This window comes from Mauremys mutica, unplaced genomic scaffold, assembly GCF_020497125.1.
Source record: "Mauremys mutica isolate MM-2020 ecotype Southern unplaced genomic scaffold, ASM2049712v1 Super-Scaffold_100167, whole genome shotgun sequence".
NCBI lineage: Eukaryota > Metazoa > Chordata > Testudines > Geoemydidae > Mauremys > Mauremys mutica.
Genome location: NW_025423280.1, coordinates 71,122 through 89,359, shown reverse-complemented (window position 1 = coordinate 89,359; position 18,238 = coordinate 71,122). Strand labels below are relative to the sequence as shown.

The 18,238-nt window shown below is 51.2% G+C and overlaps 1 protein-coding gene across 1 annotated transcript; it reads right to left on the bottom strand.

Moving 5' to 3' along the window:
- Positions 1–1,282: 1,282 nt before the first annotated feature.
- On the bottom strand, positions 1,283–18,149 carry LOC123359709 (tripartite motif-containing protein 10-like). The gene is made up of 6 exons (XM_045001129.1): positions 18,138–18,149; positions 10,019–10,249; positions 8,450–8,472; positions 4,699–4,814; positions 4,432–4,490; positions 1,283–1,471 (listed from the first exon to the last, which is right to left on the bottom strand). Exons 1-6 carry the CDS (start codon positions 18,147–18,149, stop codon positions 1,283–1,285), a joined length of 630 nt encoding a protein of 209 aa, XP_044857064.1.
- Positions 18,150–18,238: the final 89 nt, after the last annotated feature.

Here is an 18,238-nt window from a genome sequence, read left to right as displayed (position 1 = left end):
TGGCCCACAGATCAGTGTCGGATCCTCCCTTGTGTCAGGAACCACAGATCTCAGAGGGTTTCAGAGCGGTCGCCGTGTTAGTATGTCCCAGGAAAAACATTGCGGAGTCCTTGTGGCACCTTAGAGACCAACACGTTTATTGGGCAGAAGCTTCCATGGGCTAAAACCCCCTTCATCGGCTGCATGGAGTGGAACATACAGGGGGAAGGTATAAACACACGGCACGTGAACAGAGGGGAGTTGCCGGACCGAGTGGGGGGTCAGTGCTAACGAGCCAATTCAATTAAGGTGGAAGTGGCCTATAACCGGGTCCTTTCCTTGGCCGCCCCCCTGCTGAGCTCTTTCTCTCTACCAATAAAGCACTGTGAGGCTTTTCTTGCTGCAGCACCCGTGCCTTTTATTTACACACAGTTCCCACCACCAGCGATACTATTTACAAACACCCAGGTCTTCCTATCTCCTCTTTTACAGGGAGTCTCCCTTCAGCCTGGAGACTGCCCCTTCCCTGGCCATTCCCCCCCTTGCACTTGCTGCCAGCCAGCCTTTATAGCTCTTCTATTAGCAGGCCCACAGGTGCAGCGAGATCCAGAGGCCAGGCACCAGCCTTTCCCCAGCCCCAATCCAGTTCTCCTGATTGGGGCTGGCTGAGCAGGGGCTAATTAGGTGCCTCTGCACCAGCACCCTGCTACATGGCCTATTCTCAACAGTTGGCGAGACTCAAATGCTGGCCCCGAGGGCGCTTAGGAGCTTGTCAGTCCGAACCCCCCACCCAGTGTCTTGCTAACGCTGCTGGAAGAGCCGCTGGAGGGGAGCAGAGACTCCAGTCCTGGGCTCTGATTGGGGGAACCCTGGGGGGCCCGACGGGTCCCCAGCCTCTGTGCACCCCAAGCCAAGGGGCAGGACGTTGCCTGTGCAGCTGGGTCCTCCCTGCCCAGCTCTGCTTCCCCTGCGACACCTGCCCCTGGTCTCCTGGGAACCTCTCCCGCCCGGCACCTGGTTTGCCCTCTGGTCTGTCCCCTCCAGCCCCACCCCCAGCCCCTTCAGCCATGCCTGCCCCCCTGTTCCCCCCCCAGTTGAGGGGTCTCTCCCACAGGGGGGCTCCCTCCTTCCTCAGTGGGAGACCCCCCGAGTTGGTCTCCCAGGAGTATAGAGAGCCAGCCTAGAGCCTCCCACAGACCTCCACAGCCATAGAGCTACGAGTAGAGTGTCACCCCCCTAAAGCCCTGTCTGTGCAAGGGGGGAGGCTGAGTCCTCCAGGCCATAGAGATAAGGAGGGTGGGGGCTAGAGGAGCCGCACACTCCCAACAGCACAGAGGAAGAACGGGCGGATTCTCTCCCCGGCGAAAGAGGCCGGCGGGAAAGTGACGATCGGGTCCCCGGTACCAGCATCGAAAAACGCCACCTGCCCCCGTTCATAGTCCAGATACACCCGGATCCTGCAGGGTGCCTGGCTCGGGGACAAGGGGATGCTCTGCCCAGAGGACGTGAGAGCCCAGTACTGATCCTCCCAGCACATCACAGCCCAGATCCCCTGCTCAGGGTTAGGGCTGATCCCTCCCTTCCTGCTCACAGACTCTCTGGCCACCCCCACATCACAGACTCCCCGCTCCCCACCTCCACCTCCACCTCCCAGTAGTGTCGGCCCGAGGTGAATCCCTCACAGCCCAGCACACAGGACACAGTGTCAAAGCTCTCAGGGTTGTCGAGCAGGTCCTGCCGCGGGACTCCCCATCTTACACTTCTCCGATCCGCAGACACGATGAGTCGGGGATGGGCCGTGTCTGGATCCAGAGTCACGTTCGCTGCAGAGAGAGAATCAGAGCGTGAGGGGCAGAGCTCAGCCCTGGGGCAGGGTCTGATCGTGTCAGTGACAGAACCTGCCCCAGCTGGGGAGTGAACCAGGCAACCTCCCCCCTCCCGGATTTACCCAGCTCTGCACGGGGAGCAGCGCTGAGATCTCAGCCATGGGCCGGGGGGATTCACACCCTGACAGAGCCAGTTCAGGGACAGAGTGAAAGGATCCGCTCGGCTGAGCCAGGCCCCAGACCCAGAGTCTGAGTCTCAGTGATTCCATCCTTGTGCTGGGGGGGAAGACGAGGGGGGTCACAGGGAGCTGGTTTTAAGCCACCTTTGTCCTTCCTTCAGTCTGCCTGGCCCCTCGCTCCAGGGGCCTCAGGGCTGTGAAGCAGAGAGCAGCCAGAGTGTGATGCCTCCTGTCTGTGCCCCCAGCAGAGCCGCCCCTGGGGAGGGCGAATTGGGGCGACCGCGCCGGGCCCTGCGCTTTGGGGGGCCCCGCGGGCTGGTGCGATTGGCTGGCGCAGTCGGTCCCAGAAGAGACGAATCCGTCACTTCCACCCCGGACCCCCCTAGGGCCGGCCCTGGCCCCCAGCCTGGCCCCAGACACTGCTACAATAACGGCTGGGGGCAGAGTTGCTGTGGAGCCTCTGTGCCAACTTCACACGGGCAGGGGGGGGAGGAGGGGGCTCCCTGGCACCGGGGCTATTTTCTGGGGTCTGTTTCCAGGCACATCAAGGCCCCTTTGCTCTGACAGAGCAGCACAAAAGGGCCTGACAGTCAGGCCCTGGAACCTTTCCCCACCTGCCCCCACCTCTCCCCACAGATGTGATAAGAGACCCTGGCAGCACAGGCGGCTCCCAGCAGATCACAGGGCCCAGCAATCAGGACATTTTAAAGGATTCTGTTGTGGGTTTTAGCTCTGTCTCCTGATGTTTGAACTCCCCTGGACCCTCCCCAGGGTTACGCATGTGACAGTCAGTGCTGCCCACTCTCCCGCATGTCCTGGAGAAGGGGATATTGGCTCCTGCTGCAGGAGTTCTCACCCCCCATCTGCCCACTTGTGCATTTGCTAATACTAATAATATGGCCAGGGGATGTGATGTATGCGCATAAAGAGTTCTGAGAACGAGGTGAGATGTTCCTCTCTGACTTTCCAAAAGGCTCATTTTTAAACTCTTAGATCTCTGCGGAGATACACTGCTCGCCCCCTCGCCCGTACCCCGGCCCATCTGGGTAACCCAACCACTAGTTACAAATTCTAAATTCTAAGAGAGAAAAGAATCAACTGTTCTGTTTTTAGGAAAGATCTGGGCAGCCACCAGGAATATGTTGCTCAGCTCCTTTCAAATGCAAAATTGACACAAAACCTGAACTATGGTGCTGCCAATGAGCCCCCATAATTCATAGGAAAGTTTTCACTCCCCCTTTGATAGGAGAAATTTACCTTTGTCCAACCGCTGTCTAGATGACAGTGAGTCTAGAGGAAGAAATGGGTGAAAGACGAAATGTCAGGTTGTCATGTTTAGGGATATATTCACATTGTTAAAGTTCTAACACAAAAGCAAAATGAAAAGAAAACGAACTTTTTGAAGTTCTAGTGAAGGAGGTTAAGTGCAATTAAGACCAATACAAAACGTAACACACGTCACTAAAAATAACCACAAACATTAAAAACTAAGGACATAACCTAAGGTTACATGACAGACCCAGAGATGTTTTACCAGCAATTACACACCTGTGGCTGGCCCATGACAGCTGACTTGGGCTCGCAGGGCTGGGGCACTGGGGCTGTTTCATTGCGGGGTAGATGCTGGGGCTTGGGCAGAGGCCTGGGCTGTGGGACCCTGTGACGGGAGAGGGTCGCAGAGCCAGGCTCCAGCCCGACCCCGAACCTCCTGAGCCGGAGTCAGCGGACACGGGCCAGTCACAGGAGTTTAATTGCTGTGTAGAGAAACCCTCTAAAACCAACACATCATTCACAGACAGACCAACACACAGACACTGTGTCACTGATTAGCATTCAATCATTAGTACTCAGTAAACCTGGCTCATCCTTCCTGGCAGCCCTGGGGGTCTCATTCTCTCCAGCTCAGGAGGATAAAAGGTGGAGAATCTCTAAAGCAGGGGTGGGGAACCTACCTCTGTGAAGAGCTGCAGGAACTAGGAACGCGGGGGGGTCCCATTTGCTGGCCCCGCACCCAGGACTCTGCCCCAGTCCCCAGGTGTGGTCCCAACCTCAGCCCCCTTACCCCATCCTGCCCCCTCCCCTCCCAGGGCCACAGTCCAGTCTTGGTCCCTGCTCTGGGGAGAGGGGGCACAGCCAGGAGTAGGGGGTGCCAAGTAAAATGTTTGGGGACCACTGGCTTTCAGCACCCCCACTGTAAAAATTCTTCCAGCGCCACTGCCTCTGCAATCCCTGCGCGGCTGGAGCCGCGCACGCCAGCTCGGCCTGCTGCGGGGGAGCCCCGAGCCTCCACACCCCCTCTTGGTCCCCCTGCGGGTGAGTGGTCAGCGACTGATTTTTAATGTGGGTCAATGGCCAGTGATAGAAAAAAGGTTCCCCAGCCCTGCTCTAAAGCAAGCGAGGGACTGTGGTGACACCGGAGGCCATGCAGACAAACAATCCAAACAAACATACTCCAGAAACAGTGAATTCAGCAGGAAGCTCAAGCGCAGGTTAATGTTCACAGCTGCTAGGAAAGGAAACCCCCAGGGGGTCCGAATGCAGGCCCCTAACCCAGTGTGTGCATGCTGTACTGAGAGCTGGGTAGGGAATTCATAGCTTCCAAATGATTAGCTGACTATCTCCATCCACAATCATTGTCCCCAAGAGATTTCCCCAGCTCTATCAGTTATCAGTGTAACATAGGTGAGAAAATTCCACAGGTGACTGGTTATTACCTGTGAATTCCTTCATTCTGGTCTCCAGAGATGCATTTCTTTGAGAAGATTCCCAGTTTCTCCATTTCAGTTCAGAAGAAAAGGCCACTGGGTTCTGAAACTTCTCCCTCTCGCATCTGAAGAACAACCCAGTGTTACTCGGTGTGGAGTTAGTTCATATTTGTGTTTTACTAACATGTGTTTTATTCTAGTGAATGGCTGTAGCTCAGCAGACCCTGGAGGTTAAATTCTCTGTTGCCCCAGGAACAGGTCCAATCCCAGCTGTGACACTACAAGCTTCCCCTTCATTCTGGTGAGACCGATACTGGAAAACTGCATCCAGTTCTGGTGTCCCCATTTTAAAATGGACGTTGAAAAAGTGGAGACAGCACAGAGAAGACCCACAAATCTGATGTGAGGGCTGGTGAAAATGCCTTGTCCTGAGAGAACCCTGCCACTTGAGTGTGGGGTACAAATACCGATGTGACGCAGCAGGGACTGGGGAGTATAGACCTGGGAATGTTGCAGGGGAGTTTTACTGGGACTGTCTGCATTGGGGATGGGAGACTTTCCTTGAGGGAAGATACCTGGGCGCGTAACATGAGAGCCCAGGAAAGGGGTTGGGGCCAGGTGACACCTTCTGCCCGGGAAACGGGCCAAAGGCTGGAGGAGGAGCTGGGGGGAGGCTGGGGGAGATGGCGGGAGCGGGGTTCAGTTTAGAGCAGGCTGAGGAAACGGAGGGAGCCCCAGGACTGGGGTCTAAGCTCCCAGCCCCACAGATGGACTTGACTGAGGTGTCCTGGTTCTACCTTCAAGCTCTGTTTGGGGCTCTGTTCCTGTCGCCCAATAAACCTTCTGTTTTACTGGCTGGGTGAGAGTCACAGGGAATTACAGGAAGTGGTGGGTGCAGGTCCCTGACTCCCCCTCACTCCGGGACAACTGTCATGGGAAGAACAGACTTGGCACTAAAGGGCTCCTCAGGTTAGCAAACAAAGGCAGAACAAGGACCAATGGCTGGAAGCTGAAGGCAGAGAAATGCCCATGGGAATCAGACAGACATTGTTAGCAGTGCGGGTGCATTAACCATTGGCAGAAACTGCCCAGGGAAGTGGTGGATTCTCTATCTCCTGACAGGGCACCAGAATAGGGGGGCCGTGGCCCCATCACTTTTAAAGGTGGGCGAGCTCTGCTCTCTGCCTTGGTACCTGCCTGAAAGGTGTGTGATGCGGGAGGGGGCGGAGAGGAGTGAGCAGGGGGCAGGGTTTCAGGGAAGAGGCAGAGCAGGGGTGGGGCCGAGGTTTGGGCACCACTGCCCCCCCACTTCTAAGCAGCCTCAGGTGTTACTGTCTGTTGATGTCGGTAAATCAGGACTGACTGGCTTTCTGGAAGGTGCTTTAGTCAACACACGTCAGGATTTAGTCAAATAGAAATTATTGGGCTGAACACAGGAATAACTGGGTGAAGTTTAAGGACCTGACACACATCAGCACCGACTCTGTGGGGGCTCCGGGGCTGGAGCACCCGTGGAACAAAAATAGTGGGTGCTCAGCACCCAGCAGAAGCCCCACAGATCAGCTTCCACCGCTCCCCCCCCCCAGCTTTACACTAGTTGCCTTTCAGCTGCACTGAACGTCCCCTCGGTCTTGTATTGTGAGTGGAGCAAAGAGTCCTGTGGCACCTGATAGACTAACAGACGTATTGGAGCATGAGCTTTCGTGGGTGAATCCCCACTTCGTCCTGCTCCAATACATCTGTTAGTCTACAAGGTGCCACAGGACTCTCTGCTGCTTTTACAGATCCAGACTAACACGGCTCCCCCGCTGATATTGTGAGGGTGGGAAGCAGGATCCCCTGACGTATCCCGTACCCCACTGAAGGGAGATAATTAGGGACAATCCTCTGGGTGATGTAGATGCCCATGGCACCAGGACCTGGAGTGAGACCCACTGTCCCATTTCAAAGATAATTTATGTTCTTATCTAGCTCTTTGGATACATACAATGGTCAGTCCACTAGCTCCGGGGTTCTCAGCTTACAAAGGCCAGTGTGTGTCCCCCCCGCACTGGGGGACGGCAAACGACTGAATGAACCGGCACTGCCCAGGGAGCCGGGAGCACTGGGAGTCGGTGCAGTTCTGGGGGGCGGGGCTGGAACTGGGGGGAACTGGCTCGCACCTTCTATTGCTGGTTCGACAATGGCTGGGAGATGAGCCATGTAACACGGCCGGGCGGGTCCCTGCCCACAGGTGTCTGTGTCAGCGCAGGGCCTGTCAGGCTTGTAGCTCGACATCAGCATCACGGGGCGAGAGGCAGCCCAGGTTGGGGATCTGGAGGGCTCAGCAGTGCCACAGTCCAGGCTGCACCCTGGGAACCCGTCGCACTGATGTAAATCTCCCTTGTGGCAAATTAAACCGATTCCTCCTTGTTCTGCCTCAGGGGACGTGAAGAACAACTGGTCACCGCTCTCTGCAGAACAGCCTCAGGCAGATCTGAAGACTGTTATCAGGCCCTGCCTCAGTCTTCTCTTCTCTAGACTGAACACACCCATTTAATTCTACCTTCCTCACGGCTCGTCCAGTCTAAACCTCGGATCACTTCTGTTGCTCTCTGAACTCTCCCCAATATGTCCACATCCTTCTCACAGTGCGGTGCCCAGAACTGGACACAGGATTCCAGCTGAGGCCTCCCCGTGGCAAGAAGGGGGGAACAACGTCCTCCTGTGTCTTACACTGACACTCCTGTTAGTACACCTGTGCTGGGTGTTCACCCCACATCAGCCCCCGGAAAGGGTGAAGGAAGCAGAGAACGAGGCAATTGGGGAGACAGGCCACACATGGGGGGTTCAGGCCAGAGCAGTAACCCCTGGTTGGACGAGGAACCTCAGCTGAGCAGGTGGGGGCTGGGCTTGTGCAAATCCAGGAAGGTGGCAGCAGAAATGGCTGCAGGGAGGAGTCTGCAGCCCCCCTGTGCACTCGAAAGGGCAGGAGGGACCCAGGCAGAGAACAGCCTGCTGGGAGCCGGGCCCTGGGGGAGGGAGTGTTAGACTCACAGGGCCAGAGGGGGCTGCCAGGGTCACCTGGTCTAACCCCCGTCAGAGAGCAGGGGGGAGACGAAGGCCTGTGGGAGGGGAGCGGGGAGCAGCCCAGGGAGGGAGCAGACGTTGCCTGCATGTGGCAGGGTCCCTGGGCTGGACCCTGGAGCAGTGGGGGGCTCGAGTTCCCCACCCAGCCCCGGCTGGAGCGGCATTGCCTGGGCAGTGGGGCCAGCGAGACTCTGCCCCCCAGCAGGGGAACCATTCAGTGACCTGGCTGGGGGCTGAGTCACGCAGAGGAAGCTGCAGCTCCTGGGGGGAGAGATGAGGCTGCAGCGTGAGAGAGAGACAACGCGGGGAGAGACGCAAGGGGAGGGGTTGGCCCTGGAAGAGCTAATCCCCAGAGCAGCCAGGAGGGGGCAGCACCTGCGGTGAATACAGCAACCTGGGACAGCATCCCACAATGAAAAACTCTTTCTCCATCCCCAGTCCCCTGAAGTCTCCGTTCCACCAGCCACACTACAAGTAACACCCCTGTCTGTAGGTCAATCACTCTTTTCTCAGGCTGCTCTATTCTGGAGTCTGGTCACAATGACAACAGCCCCGAGATTAGATGTAACGGCGGGAGATTGGGAACGAGCCCCACACTCTGCACTGCTGGGCCGTGGGGAGCCAGGTCTCATGTCCAAAATCCCTTCCCTGCCCTGGGAAGTGAAAGGGAGAGTGAGAAGGAGCCACCTACCTGCTCAAGGTGCCTTTGATGTCCTAGAGGGGAGAGAGAAAAGGAAATTCAGTCCCAGCTCTCACACTAAGGATCCCTCCTGCTCTGGAGGGGACTCACTTGGTCTTCACAGTTTGAGGTTCAAAGACAAATTGTTTGTGTTAATAAATAACAAATAAAAACATTCCACTTGTTGCCTTTGCTCGGAGCTGGGCCCAGGAAGTTTGTACTAGGAGGCACACAGGCTCTTTGTGTAATGACATGTGGATAGCCACCCGGCACATGGAATAAAGGGCTCAGTCTTGCGATGTGCTGAACAAGGATCCTCCTAACACTCACAGGTGTGGGGAAGATCCGCTCCTGCAGACTCCAGGAGGCCAGAGGGAGGGATGCCCCCATGCTGTGCTGCCCCCCGTGCTGTAAACTCTCTCCCCACTCGCCCACAAACACTCTGAGGGCCTGTCCTGTGGGCTTCTTGACATCCACAGGAAGGTGGGGCTGGGTGAGAGCAGTGGGTGTGGGGTGCAGAGTAACACAGGGCCAATCACCATCCTACACCCCAGGTTCAATGCAGGACATCTGAGGAGTGAAGATGCTGCCCACAGCAGATACTGGTCGCAACAGAGAATCTGACCCTAGATATCAGCTAGAGACGTCCAAGATGGTACGTTTTATTTCTCACCTGTTTTTTTCTTTTTTTGCTAGTTAGAGCCTTTTTTTGAAAAATAAAGTTATTAGAAGGCTTTTGGAATTCTAACGACTACTTACACGTTCAGGCTACCATAAGTAACGAACAGCTTCCCTGTCTAACTTCAGTTCTGGCAGAGAAAATCACCACAGCCTCAGACCCCATGTATCAGTTTTAAGGCCAATATTTTCCCTTTTTGTGATATGTAGGAAAAGTGGCAAAATCAGGCTTTAAATGGAATCTTAGGCTCAATCTTAGCTATTTCCATAATTAAAGACTGGTTCCATCTTTAATCTTTTGGCGTTAGCGTTTGGAACACAGAAAATGCCAGACTGGCTCAGACCGGACGTCCAGCTAATCACTATTCAGTCTCCAAAGGTGGACAGTGCCAGATGCTTCAGAGGAAGGTGTAAGAATCTGCCCCCACATTCTCATCCTTCTCTCTAAGCAACTGGCTGAAGCAATGAAGCATGAGGTTTAATATCACTCTGGATATTGTGTTATCCACAGAAATATCCTCTCACTTTTTGAGTTTTGCTAAATGCTTGGTCTCAACAACATCCAGTGGCAATGAGTTCCTAGGGTTGTGTCTGGGACCAGAGATATTGGCTAGTGTCATTCGGTTGCACAGTCCAAGCAGTGGCTGGCCAAAAGTGCTCCCTCACATAGCTGGGAGCAGTTTACATGCCAGCGGCTGTGCGTGAACAGCCCTGGAGTGGGGGTTCTCACAGTGGAGCAGGGCAAGGCTCGCTCCCAGAGTCGAGGACTGGAGTGACCTAGCAGATCACTGGTCCAGATAACACCAGGGGAACGTCATACACTCCTACACTGCAAAAAAGTGAAGGGTCAGGAGACTTTCTTGCCCTGAGAAAGGTTCTGGGGTGTTTCTAACACCATCTCACCTGCAGGAATTCACTTGCTGGCAGCTGGCACTTCTGCTCCATCTCACTGATCAGGGAACTGAAAGAGGATAGTTCCTCAGATAGTTTGGCAACATACTCATCCCTCCTCTTTTCAATTTCCTTATTCAGCTCTTCCAGCTGGGCCAGCAGGAGTCGCTCTTGTTCCTCCAAAAACTGGTGCAGTTGCTGAAATTCAGCCACTATCTTTTGACTCCCAGTTTCGAGCTGTTTCTGAAATGAAGAGAGAGAAAGAGAAATCATGGGTCAAGGACAGGACCATGGAGTGAGTTATGGGACATTTTATAGCCTTGTGTATGCACATGGGAGCATGTCATTGCAACCCTGTAGAATTTAACTTCTGACATTTTATGGAGAACAAACTCTGTGTTCAGTAGACAGATGATTTTCCAATGGATTTTGAAGAACCCTAACTGGTGTTTAGAATATGAATCTATCTTGTATTATTAGAATATTCTGTTATCAGTGGTCTCTAGAAAACCAGCAGGTGTGGGATCCAGAATGGGACAGACAAGGATTACTTCTGGGGAGCAAACAGTAGAACCCAAACTCGGAAGCGCTAGACTTGAACTGGGGAAGAGATTCTCCCCACAAAATACACCTAAATGAATAGGGCCATGTTTCTAAAACTGGCTTCAAGATTAGAGCCCCAACAATTGCTCTGACGAGTTTTGAATGCACAGTTTAGGATACAAACATTTGGTCATATCATAAATCTCCAATTTTAACCCACACAGGGATTCTGAGCACAAACTGGGTGGCTGGCAAGACACCTGTTTGCATGTTCAGATCTGAGTTTGCAGGGCACTTAGAAATGTGCATGTGAACTGGACAGAAGCCCACCAAGTCATGCTCTTTCTGGAGCTCTCTAGCGCCTGGTACCCCAGGAGCAAGAAACTTACATCATCTTTAGAACCCAAATCTTCTTCACGGCAACGTCCAGCAGCGATATCGCTAGGGCCTGTTCCAAAGCTCACCACAATTAACAGGAGTCTCTCCAATGACTTCAGTGGGGTTTGGTCAGGTGTTAAGTGACCAGCCTTCTCCAGGGCAGCAGATTTCTATAGCGGCTGCCCGCACTATTCTGTTGTGGTTATTGTTCGAGGGTTTCCCTTAGCCCTTCCCTGGTTCTTGTCACGCAGCCAGAAAACAGGAGACCAAAAGTCTAAAGTGCAGGAAATGCGACGTTTACCCTGCGCCCCCCTCTTCCCCGGCCCCGATGCCGCAGAGCGTTTATCCCATGTCCCCCTTCCAGGCTCCCACTGTGTCTTTGTCCTTCACAAACATTAGTGAGGATGTCAGATTATCACAAGTCAAACCAAAAATTCTCTCTCAGGTTCACAAACAGACTCATATGCCAACAGTTCTGTCTGTTGAAAGTAAAGCCAAAAAATGGGGGAGGAATTTGCAAAAAATTTTGAAATTTTGAAGTTGTTTCCATTTTTCAGTGTTCAAAATGGGACTTGTAATTTGTTTGAAAAATATCATGAAATAACTTGAAAAAAATTCACATTTCTGTTTCCCTTTTTTTCTAAAATGTAATAAAATAAACGTCCATTTCCACCACCACCCCATTTGTTCCTTTTATTCCACTCTGTCTGGAACTCTTCAAAAGTCCCCCATTTTAGAAAAATTGTCAAAAAGAAAAAGGAAAAACTAGGAGAAAAAACCTGGAAATTATTCATGTGATTGTATCAGTGGCAAAAAGGAGTAAATGGGGAAACAAAGGAATAAAAAAACATTTAAAATTTTGAAAAAAATGTTCAGTTTTTTACAACCAAAATGAAAACTTCAATTTGAAATGAAAATAAACATTTTGTTCATTCTGAAATTTCCTGTCAAAAAACTGATTTTTATTTATTTATTTATTTGCAAAAGACAGTTTCCCAGGGGAAAAAAAAGTGTTTTCTACTAAATCCCATTTTGCCACACGACATTTTTTTGATTGAAAAATTTCGACCAGCTCTAGCTGAAAGACTAAGGGAGAAACTACTGTTAGCTAAACAAATTACATTCACATTATCAATGGAAATATTTGGATTATTAAAACTCTTTCCTTAATGCTCCATTTTCCTGTTTATACTCGATTAAAGCAGAACAGTTTTTCTTTACAATGAGAATAAATAAGCAATAATCTTTCATGGAAGGGAAGATGTTGCTCATTGTTCTTCTTCCGTTAGACTAAGCAGAGTATCAATAATGTCCCAGTGCACGGTTGCCTCTGAGTAAGAATGGCACCTACCAGTAGTTCCTGGCTTGTATTTTCCCCACTCGATTTATACGACAGAATCTCATCTCTCTCTTTTTTCAAACTCTCCAAATGTCTCTGAATTTGTTCCTAACAAAAGAAAAACTGGTTTAGTTTTGGTTGGCTTTGGAGGGTTTTTCCCCCCATTTTATTTATATTTTCAAGAATCTCAAATACATAATAAAATGGGTGAGTGCTCTAACCACATGACTATACAGACCTTCTCACGCTCATGGTCTTTCTCTCTCTCTCCCACAAATGACTCTAGGGCCTGGTCTACACGAGGAGGTTATGTCGAATTTAGCAGCATTAGATCGAATTAACCATGCACCCGTCCACACAACGAAGCTATTTAGTTCGACATACAGGTCTCTTTAGTTCGATTTCTGTACTCCTCCCCGACGAGGAGAGTAGCGCTAAATTTGACGTGGCCATGTCGAATTAGGGTAGGTGTGGATGGAATTCGATGCCAATAGCTCCGGGAGCTATCCCACAGTGCACCACTCTGTTGACGCTCTGGACAGCAGTCCGAGCTCGGATGCTCTGACCAGCCACACAGGAAAAGCCCTGGGAAAATTTGAATTCCTTTTCCTGTCTGGCCAGTTTGAATCTCATTTCCTGTTTGGACATCATGGCGAGCTCAGCAGCACTGGCAGCGATGCAGAGCTCTACAGCAGAGGTGTGCATGCAATCTCAGAATAGAAAGAGGGCCCCAGCATGGACTGACCGGGAAGTCTTGGATCTGATCGCTGTGTGGGGCGATGAGTCTGTGCTTTCGGAGCTGCGCTCCAAAAAACGGAATGCGAAGATCTACGAGAAGATCTCCAAAGCCGTGAGAGACAGAGGATACAGCCGGGATGCAACGCAGTGCCGCGTGAAAATCAAGGACCTGAGACAAGGCTACCAGAAGACCAAAGCGGCAAACGGACGCTCCGGATCCCTGCCCCAGACATGCCGCTTCTACGAGGCACTGCATTCCATTCTAGGTGCGGCCACCACCACTACCCCACCACTGACCGTGGACTCTGAGGATGGGATAGTGTCGACGGACAGTTCCTCGGAGATGTTCGCGGACGGGGAAGATGAGGAAGGAGATGAGGAGGGCGAGGCAGTCGACAGCGCTTACAACGCTGATTTCCAAGACAGCCAGGATCTCTTCATCACCCTCACGGAGATCCCCTACCAACCCTCCCCAGCCGTTAACCCGGACCCTGAATCAGGAGAAGGATCAGTCGGTAAGTGCTTTAAACATGTAAACCTTTATTTTTAACAGAACAGGAATATTAACTATCTGAAAAGACGGTCAATATGAACGGGGATAGAACAGAAATCCTCTTGGGAGATCTTCACGAAGGTCTCCTGGAGGTAATCGAAAAGCCTCCGCACGAGGTTCCTGGGGAGAGCAGCCTTATTGCGTCCTCTGTGGTAGCACACTTTTCCGCGCCAGGCTATCAGCAGGTAATCTGGTATCATTGCCTCGCAGAGCATGGCGGCATAGGGCCCTGGTTTTTGCTGGCTTTCACGCAGCATGCGGTCTTTATCTGTCTCACTGATCCTCAGCAGGGTGATCTCGCTCATGGTGACCTGCTTTGAATTAGGGGAATGTTAGTATTGGGACTGCTTGCTTGTTCCTTTACATAACTATAACCGGCGGTTTACAGCCATGTGGTGGAGGCGGTAGAGGAGCAGCATACAGGGATCTTTCCTGGGGACAGCCACGAGGGGGTGGGACAGGGGCAGAGTTCATGCTTTCCGGATTGCCGGCAGCAGGAACTGGCCAACGCTAGGAGCATTGCTTTGACCGTGAAAGGAGGGCACTGCTATAAATTAAGTTTTAAGCAGCCAAAAGTCTACGGCTTACCATGTCTGCCTGCTACATGAATTCTGCTGTCCTGCCCCGCTTGTCTGATCTCCACTGCAAGACCCCAGGCACTGAATGCTGTAGCAATGAATGAAGCCAAGTCCGTCAGTCTGTTCCCGTGGAGCGCGCCCCAAGCGGGGGTTTTCCACGTCTTTTATTATAATGGTTACATAAATCAGTCTATTATGCACATGTGCTAACATAATCCAACTACTTCGCCCCCTCCCCTGATTGGTGCCTTATGCACTGCGTACTCCAGTGGTATGCACCTGGTCGGTGCTTAATCTATGTGTCTCCTGATCGAGTGTGGGGGTGTGGGAACCACTTCAGCCGCTCTAAATCCAGGGGCGGTTTTCCAACCTCCTTAGTGCTTGAGAAGTGTAACATTCCTACATCCCCTCTTTTTCTGTTTTGTCGACCCGTGCCTGGTCCGCATGTTTCATGATTCTATGTGCATACATGACGGCTTGGAATGTAGGCAGGGGTTTGCGCCGACAGGGTGTAAAACACATCCTAATTATATTAGGAATACACTGAGCAAAGCAACAAAAACCAATCAAGCAGGCGATAACAATCAAAGCATATTGCAAAGCAATTCGGACCCATCCCATGGATGGCAGCCACGCCCAGAGGTCATCCCACCATGATGGGTTCCTGTCCTGCTGAATGTGTTGTGCCAATTCTTGGAGGTTATCTATGTGTGCATGAATCCGTTTAGAATTGTCTGTCAGATTAAAACAACACATGCCATATACCTCCTCACATCCCACATGGCTGAGCAATAGCAGGTAATCAATTGCCGCTCAATTATCTAATATGGCATTACAAAGCTCCTCCTATACTTAATTCAGCAAGGCCAAGGCGGCAGACATATAATTAATATTTTTCACTAAGGCACATGCCAATCAACTAAGCTATTGGTGATTGGCTACTCATGGGGTAAAAAGGGACAAGGCACTTGCGGGTTTCACATAAGTGGCCTGGCCCCATAGGCTCATTGAAGAATATTGAATCTCGGTAACATTTATAAAATTAAACATCCCCGTTGCATGTGCAGCACTGCCCGGCGCCTTACATACTGGGACCAGGCAGGTGCCCAACAGGCCATGCATCTCAGGGGCCTGCTGTAAACAAAAGGAGGATTGATTGGCAAGGATCACAAGTCAAGCCCATATATTATAACACATGCGGCTATGCAATTCGGGTTCGGCCCTAGCCTGTAACACACAAAAACAACACAACAATATGGTAAAAGAATTAGCAATCGAACAAGCAAAGATAGCAACAGTAAAATTCTCGGGGGTAGGCTTGGCCTTGTTATTCTCCAGCGTTTGCTGAGCCTGCTGCGCCAGTCGTTTCACCTGCCCCCAGGTAACCTTTGGTGCCGTCTTTGTGGCTCGGCACACTGGAAAGGTCTCGGTTAGGGTCAGATTGAAGTTGGATATCGGGTTCTTGAGGCTTTGATGCCACGTCATTGTGCCACGGTCGCACATTCTTGGCAGGGACCCACAACGGACCTGTGGGAGTAAGCACAGCGGCATGCCCTCGTCCCCAGGTTATCAATGGAATGGGGCCATACCAATTAGGGTCTGGGCTCTGCCTATATTTGACAGATGGGCGTGGGAGCGGGGTTTCCATCTTAAAATGTCGTTCAGTGGCTGTAAAATTCTGAAAGGCATTTAAAGTATTTAGGGTAAACAATACTATCGCTAATTGATTTTGCTTGGCGCCCAGGGTTGGCCCATCATTCCCCACTGTTTTATTTTGCTTTTTTTGGTACTCTTTAAGTGTACTATTGGTGCATTCCACAATGGCTTGACCTGTGGAATTATACGGAAAGCCAAAAACGTGATTAATTTGCCACTGCGTGCAAAAATCAGCAAATCTGTGAGAAATGTAGGCGGGGCCATTATCGGTGTTTATCTGTCGGGGGCGGCCCATAACGGCCACCGCAGAAAGAACATGATTAATCACATGTTTGGCCTGTTCGCCCCGTTGGGGGGTGGCCCAAATATAATGAGAGTAGGTATCAATGGTAACATGTAAATATTTCCAGGAAAAAAAAAGGGGGATAAAGCGTAACATCCATTTGCCAAATTTATTTGAATTGAAGACCGCGGGGATTAACACCCAGTTCGGGGTAATGATGAAGACTTGCACAATAATTACAGGTTCAAACAATATGTTGGGCTTGGATTAGGGGGATCTTAAAATGCTTCACTAAAAATTTAGCGTTTTAATAAAAAAATGCACGACTATCAATGGGATCCGAAAAGAACAGAATGAGTTAACTGAAAAAGTTAAAGAAAAAAAAAACGCTGGCCAGTCAAGGACACCGCTTGCAACTGAAACTTGGTGGACAGCCAAGAGAAAGGGGGGCTTGGCTGGGCCCAAAAACTATGAGAGCTGCAAAACTTGGCCAGGCACTAACTGAATGTGTTAGTCAAAAAGGGAAGGATCACCATCTGGGCCCAGGAGTCCCCTTGGTGCAACTGTTTTGGCATAAGAGCCCTATTTTAAACATAAATACTTCCCATATAATCACTATCTATTACCCCGGGGACTATCTAAATGCCATATTTCCCGGCATGGGAACGAGGGAGGATTAGCCCCATCGTGCCCGGGGGCAGGGGTCCAAAAAATTAACTAAAAACCACCACCACCTCCCCGGGGAAAATAAGCTCCCTATCTTTAAAACAAAAAGGGATTATAAAAAAACAATCTTTAAAATCTATTATCCTAAGCCAATAATCATATGGGATAAAATTGGGATTTGGGGTTCCACACTGCAGGGGTCCCATGGGTTAAATGCAGGCGTTAATCGCTCTAAAATCATGGAGCATTCGCCATTTACCAAATTTTTACTTGATAACAAAGTCTGGCGAATTCCAGGGGCTAGTGGATTTTTCCACATGGCGCGCCTGGTATTGTTCCTCACATAAGTGATACAATGCAAAAAGCTTCTCCTGTGGCAGTGGCCACTGTTCCACCCACACAGGGGTACTGGTTAGCCACACAAGGGAAAGGGCAGTAAACTCAGTCATGAATGGTAAAATGTGAACAAAATAAATTAACTAAAAAAGGCTGAAAATAAAACACTGGCCTCAGTCAAAAACACCACTAGCTACTAAAACTTGGCGAACAACCAAAAGAAAGGGGGGCCTAACTACACCCAAGCAAAAGCGGCAAAACTTGGCCAGGCACTAACAGCACTGGCCTCAATCATAAATGGTAAGATGCAATCCAAATTTGCTTAACAAGTCTCTTCCCCATAGGGATACAGCAATACCCATGATATAGGGCTTAAGGAGAATCTCCTTTCCCCCTTCTCGCAGAGTTATAGCAATCCATCGGGTGCTTTGTTGAGCAGCCTGCAATCCGCCCACTCCCCAAATGGCTGGCACTTAGGATTTGTCCCAGGTGGACGGCTACTGCCGAGCGGAGATGACTGTAATGTCAGCTCCAGTATCTACCAGTCCCTCAAGGGGGATACCGATAAGCGAGTTTCCTCATTAATTCCCACTGGGCATCAGGATTATCTGCCTGCTCTCGTATAGCGGCGAACTGTCCTGCTCCATACAATTGCTCGGGAGTATAGGCCCCCACCAATGCCTGCCTCTGTTGTAATGCTTCCTGTTGAAATTCACTATCCCAAATAACATACTGCGCGGGGCTTAAAAGCATCCTACAAGGATCCTTCCAATCTTGGGGGAGCATGCTATACCCATTTGCAATCCCTTCTAACATGCCTCGGGTAAAGGTGGATTCCAATCCAGAATCAGTAACCGCTCGTCTCGCCTCTCGGAGAACAGAATAGGGGAGGGCTGTGATCTCCCCTTCAGCTTCCCCCGCTGCGTTGCCTGGGCGATGTGTCACTGGGAACGCAGCCAATAACTCTCCTATCTGCTCGCCTTTCAATTCTCCCTCCTCCCTCTGTATCATTGCCTGAAAAGGGGACAGCCGGGAAGTCGGCTGTGAAAAGCCATCCGTACCCGGACATGCATCATGGCATTCGGGTACCGCCTCAGGCGGCTTAGGGGGCAAGATCCGAGGGTAAGGAGGGGGGGCCGAAGGCGCGGGGGCGAGAAGGATA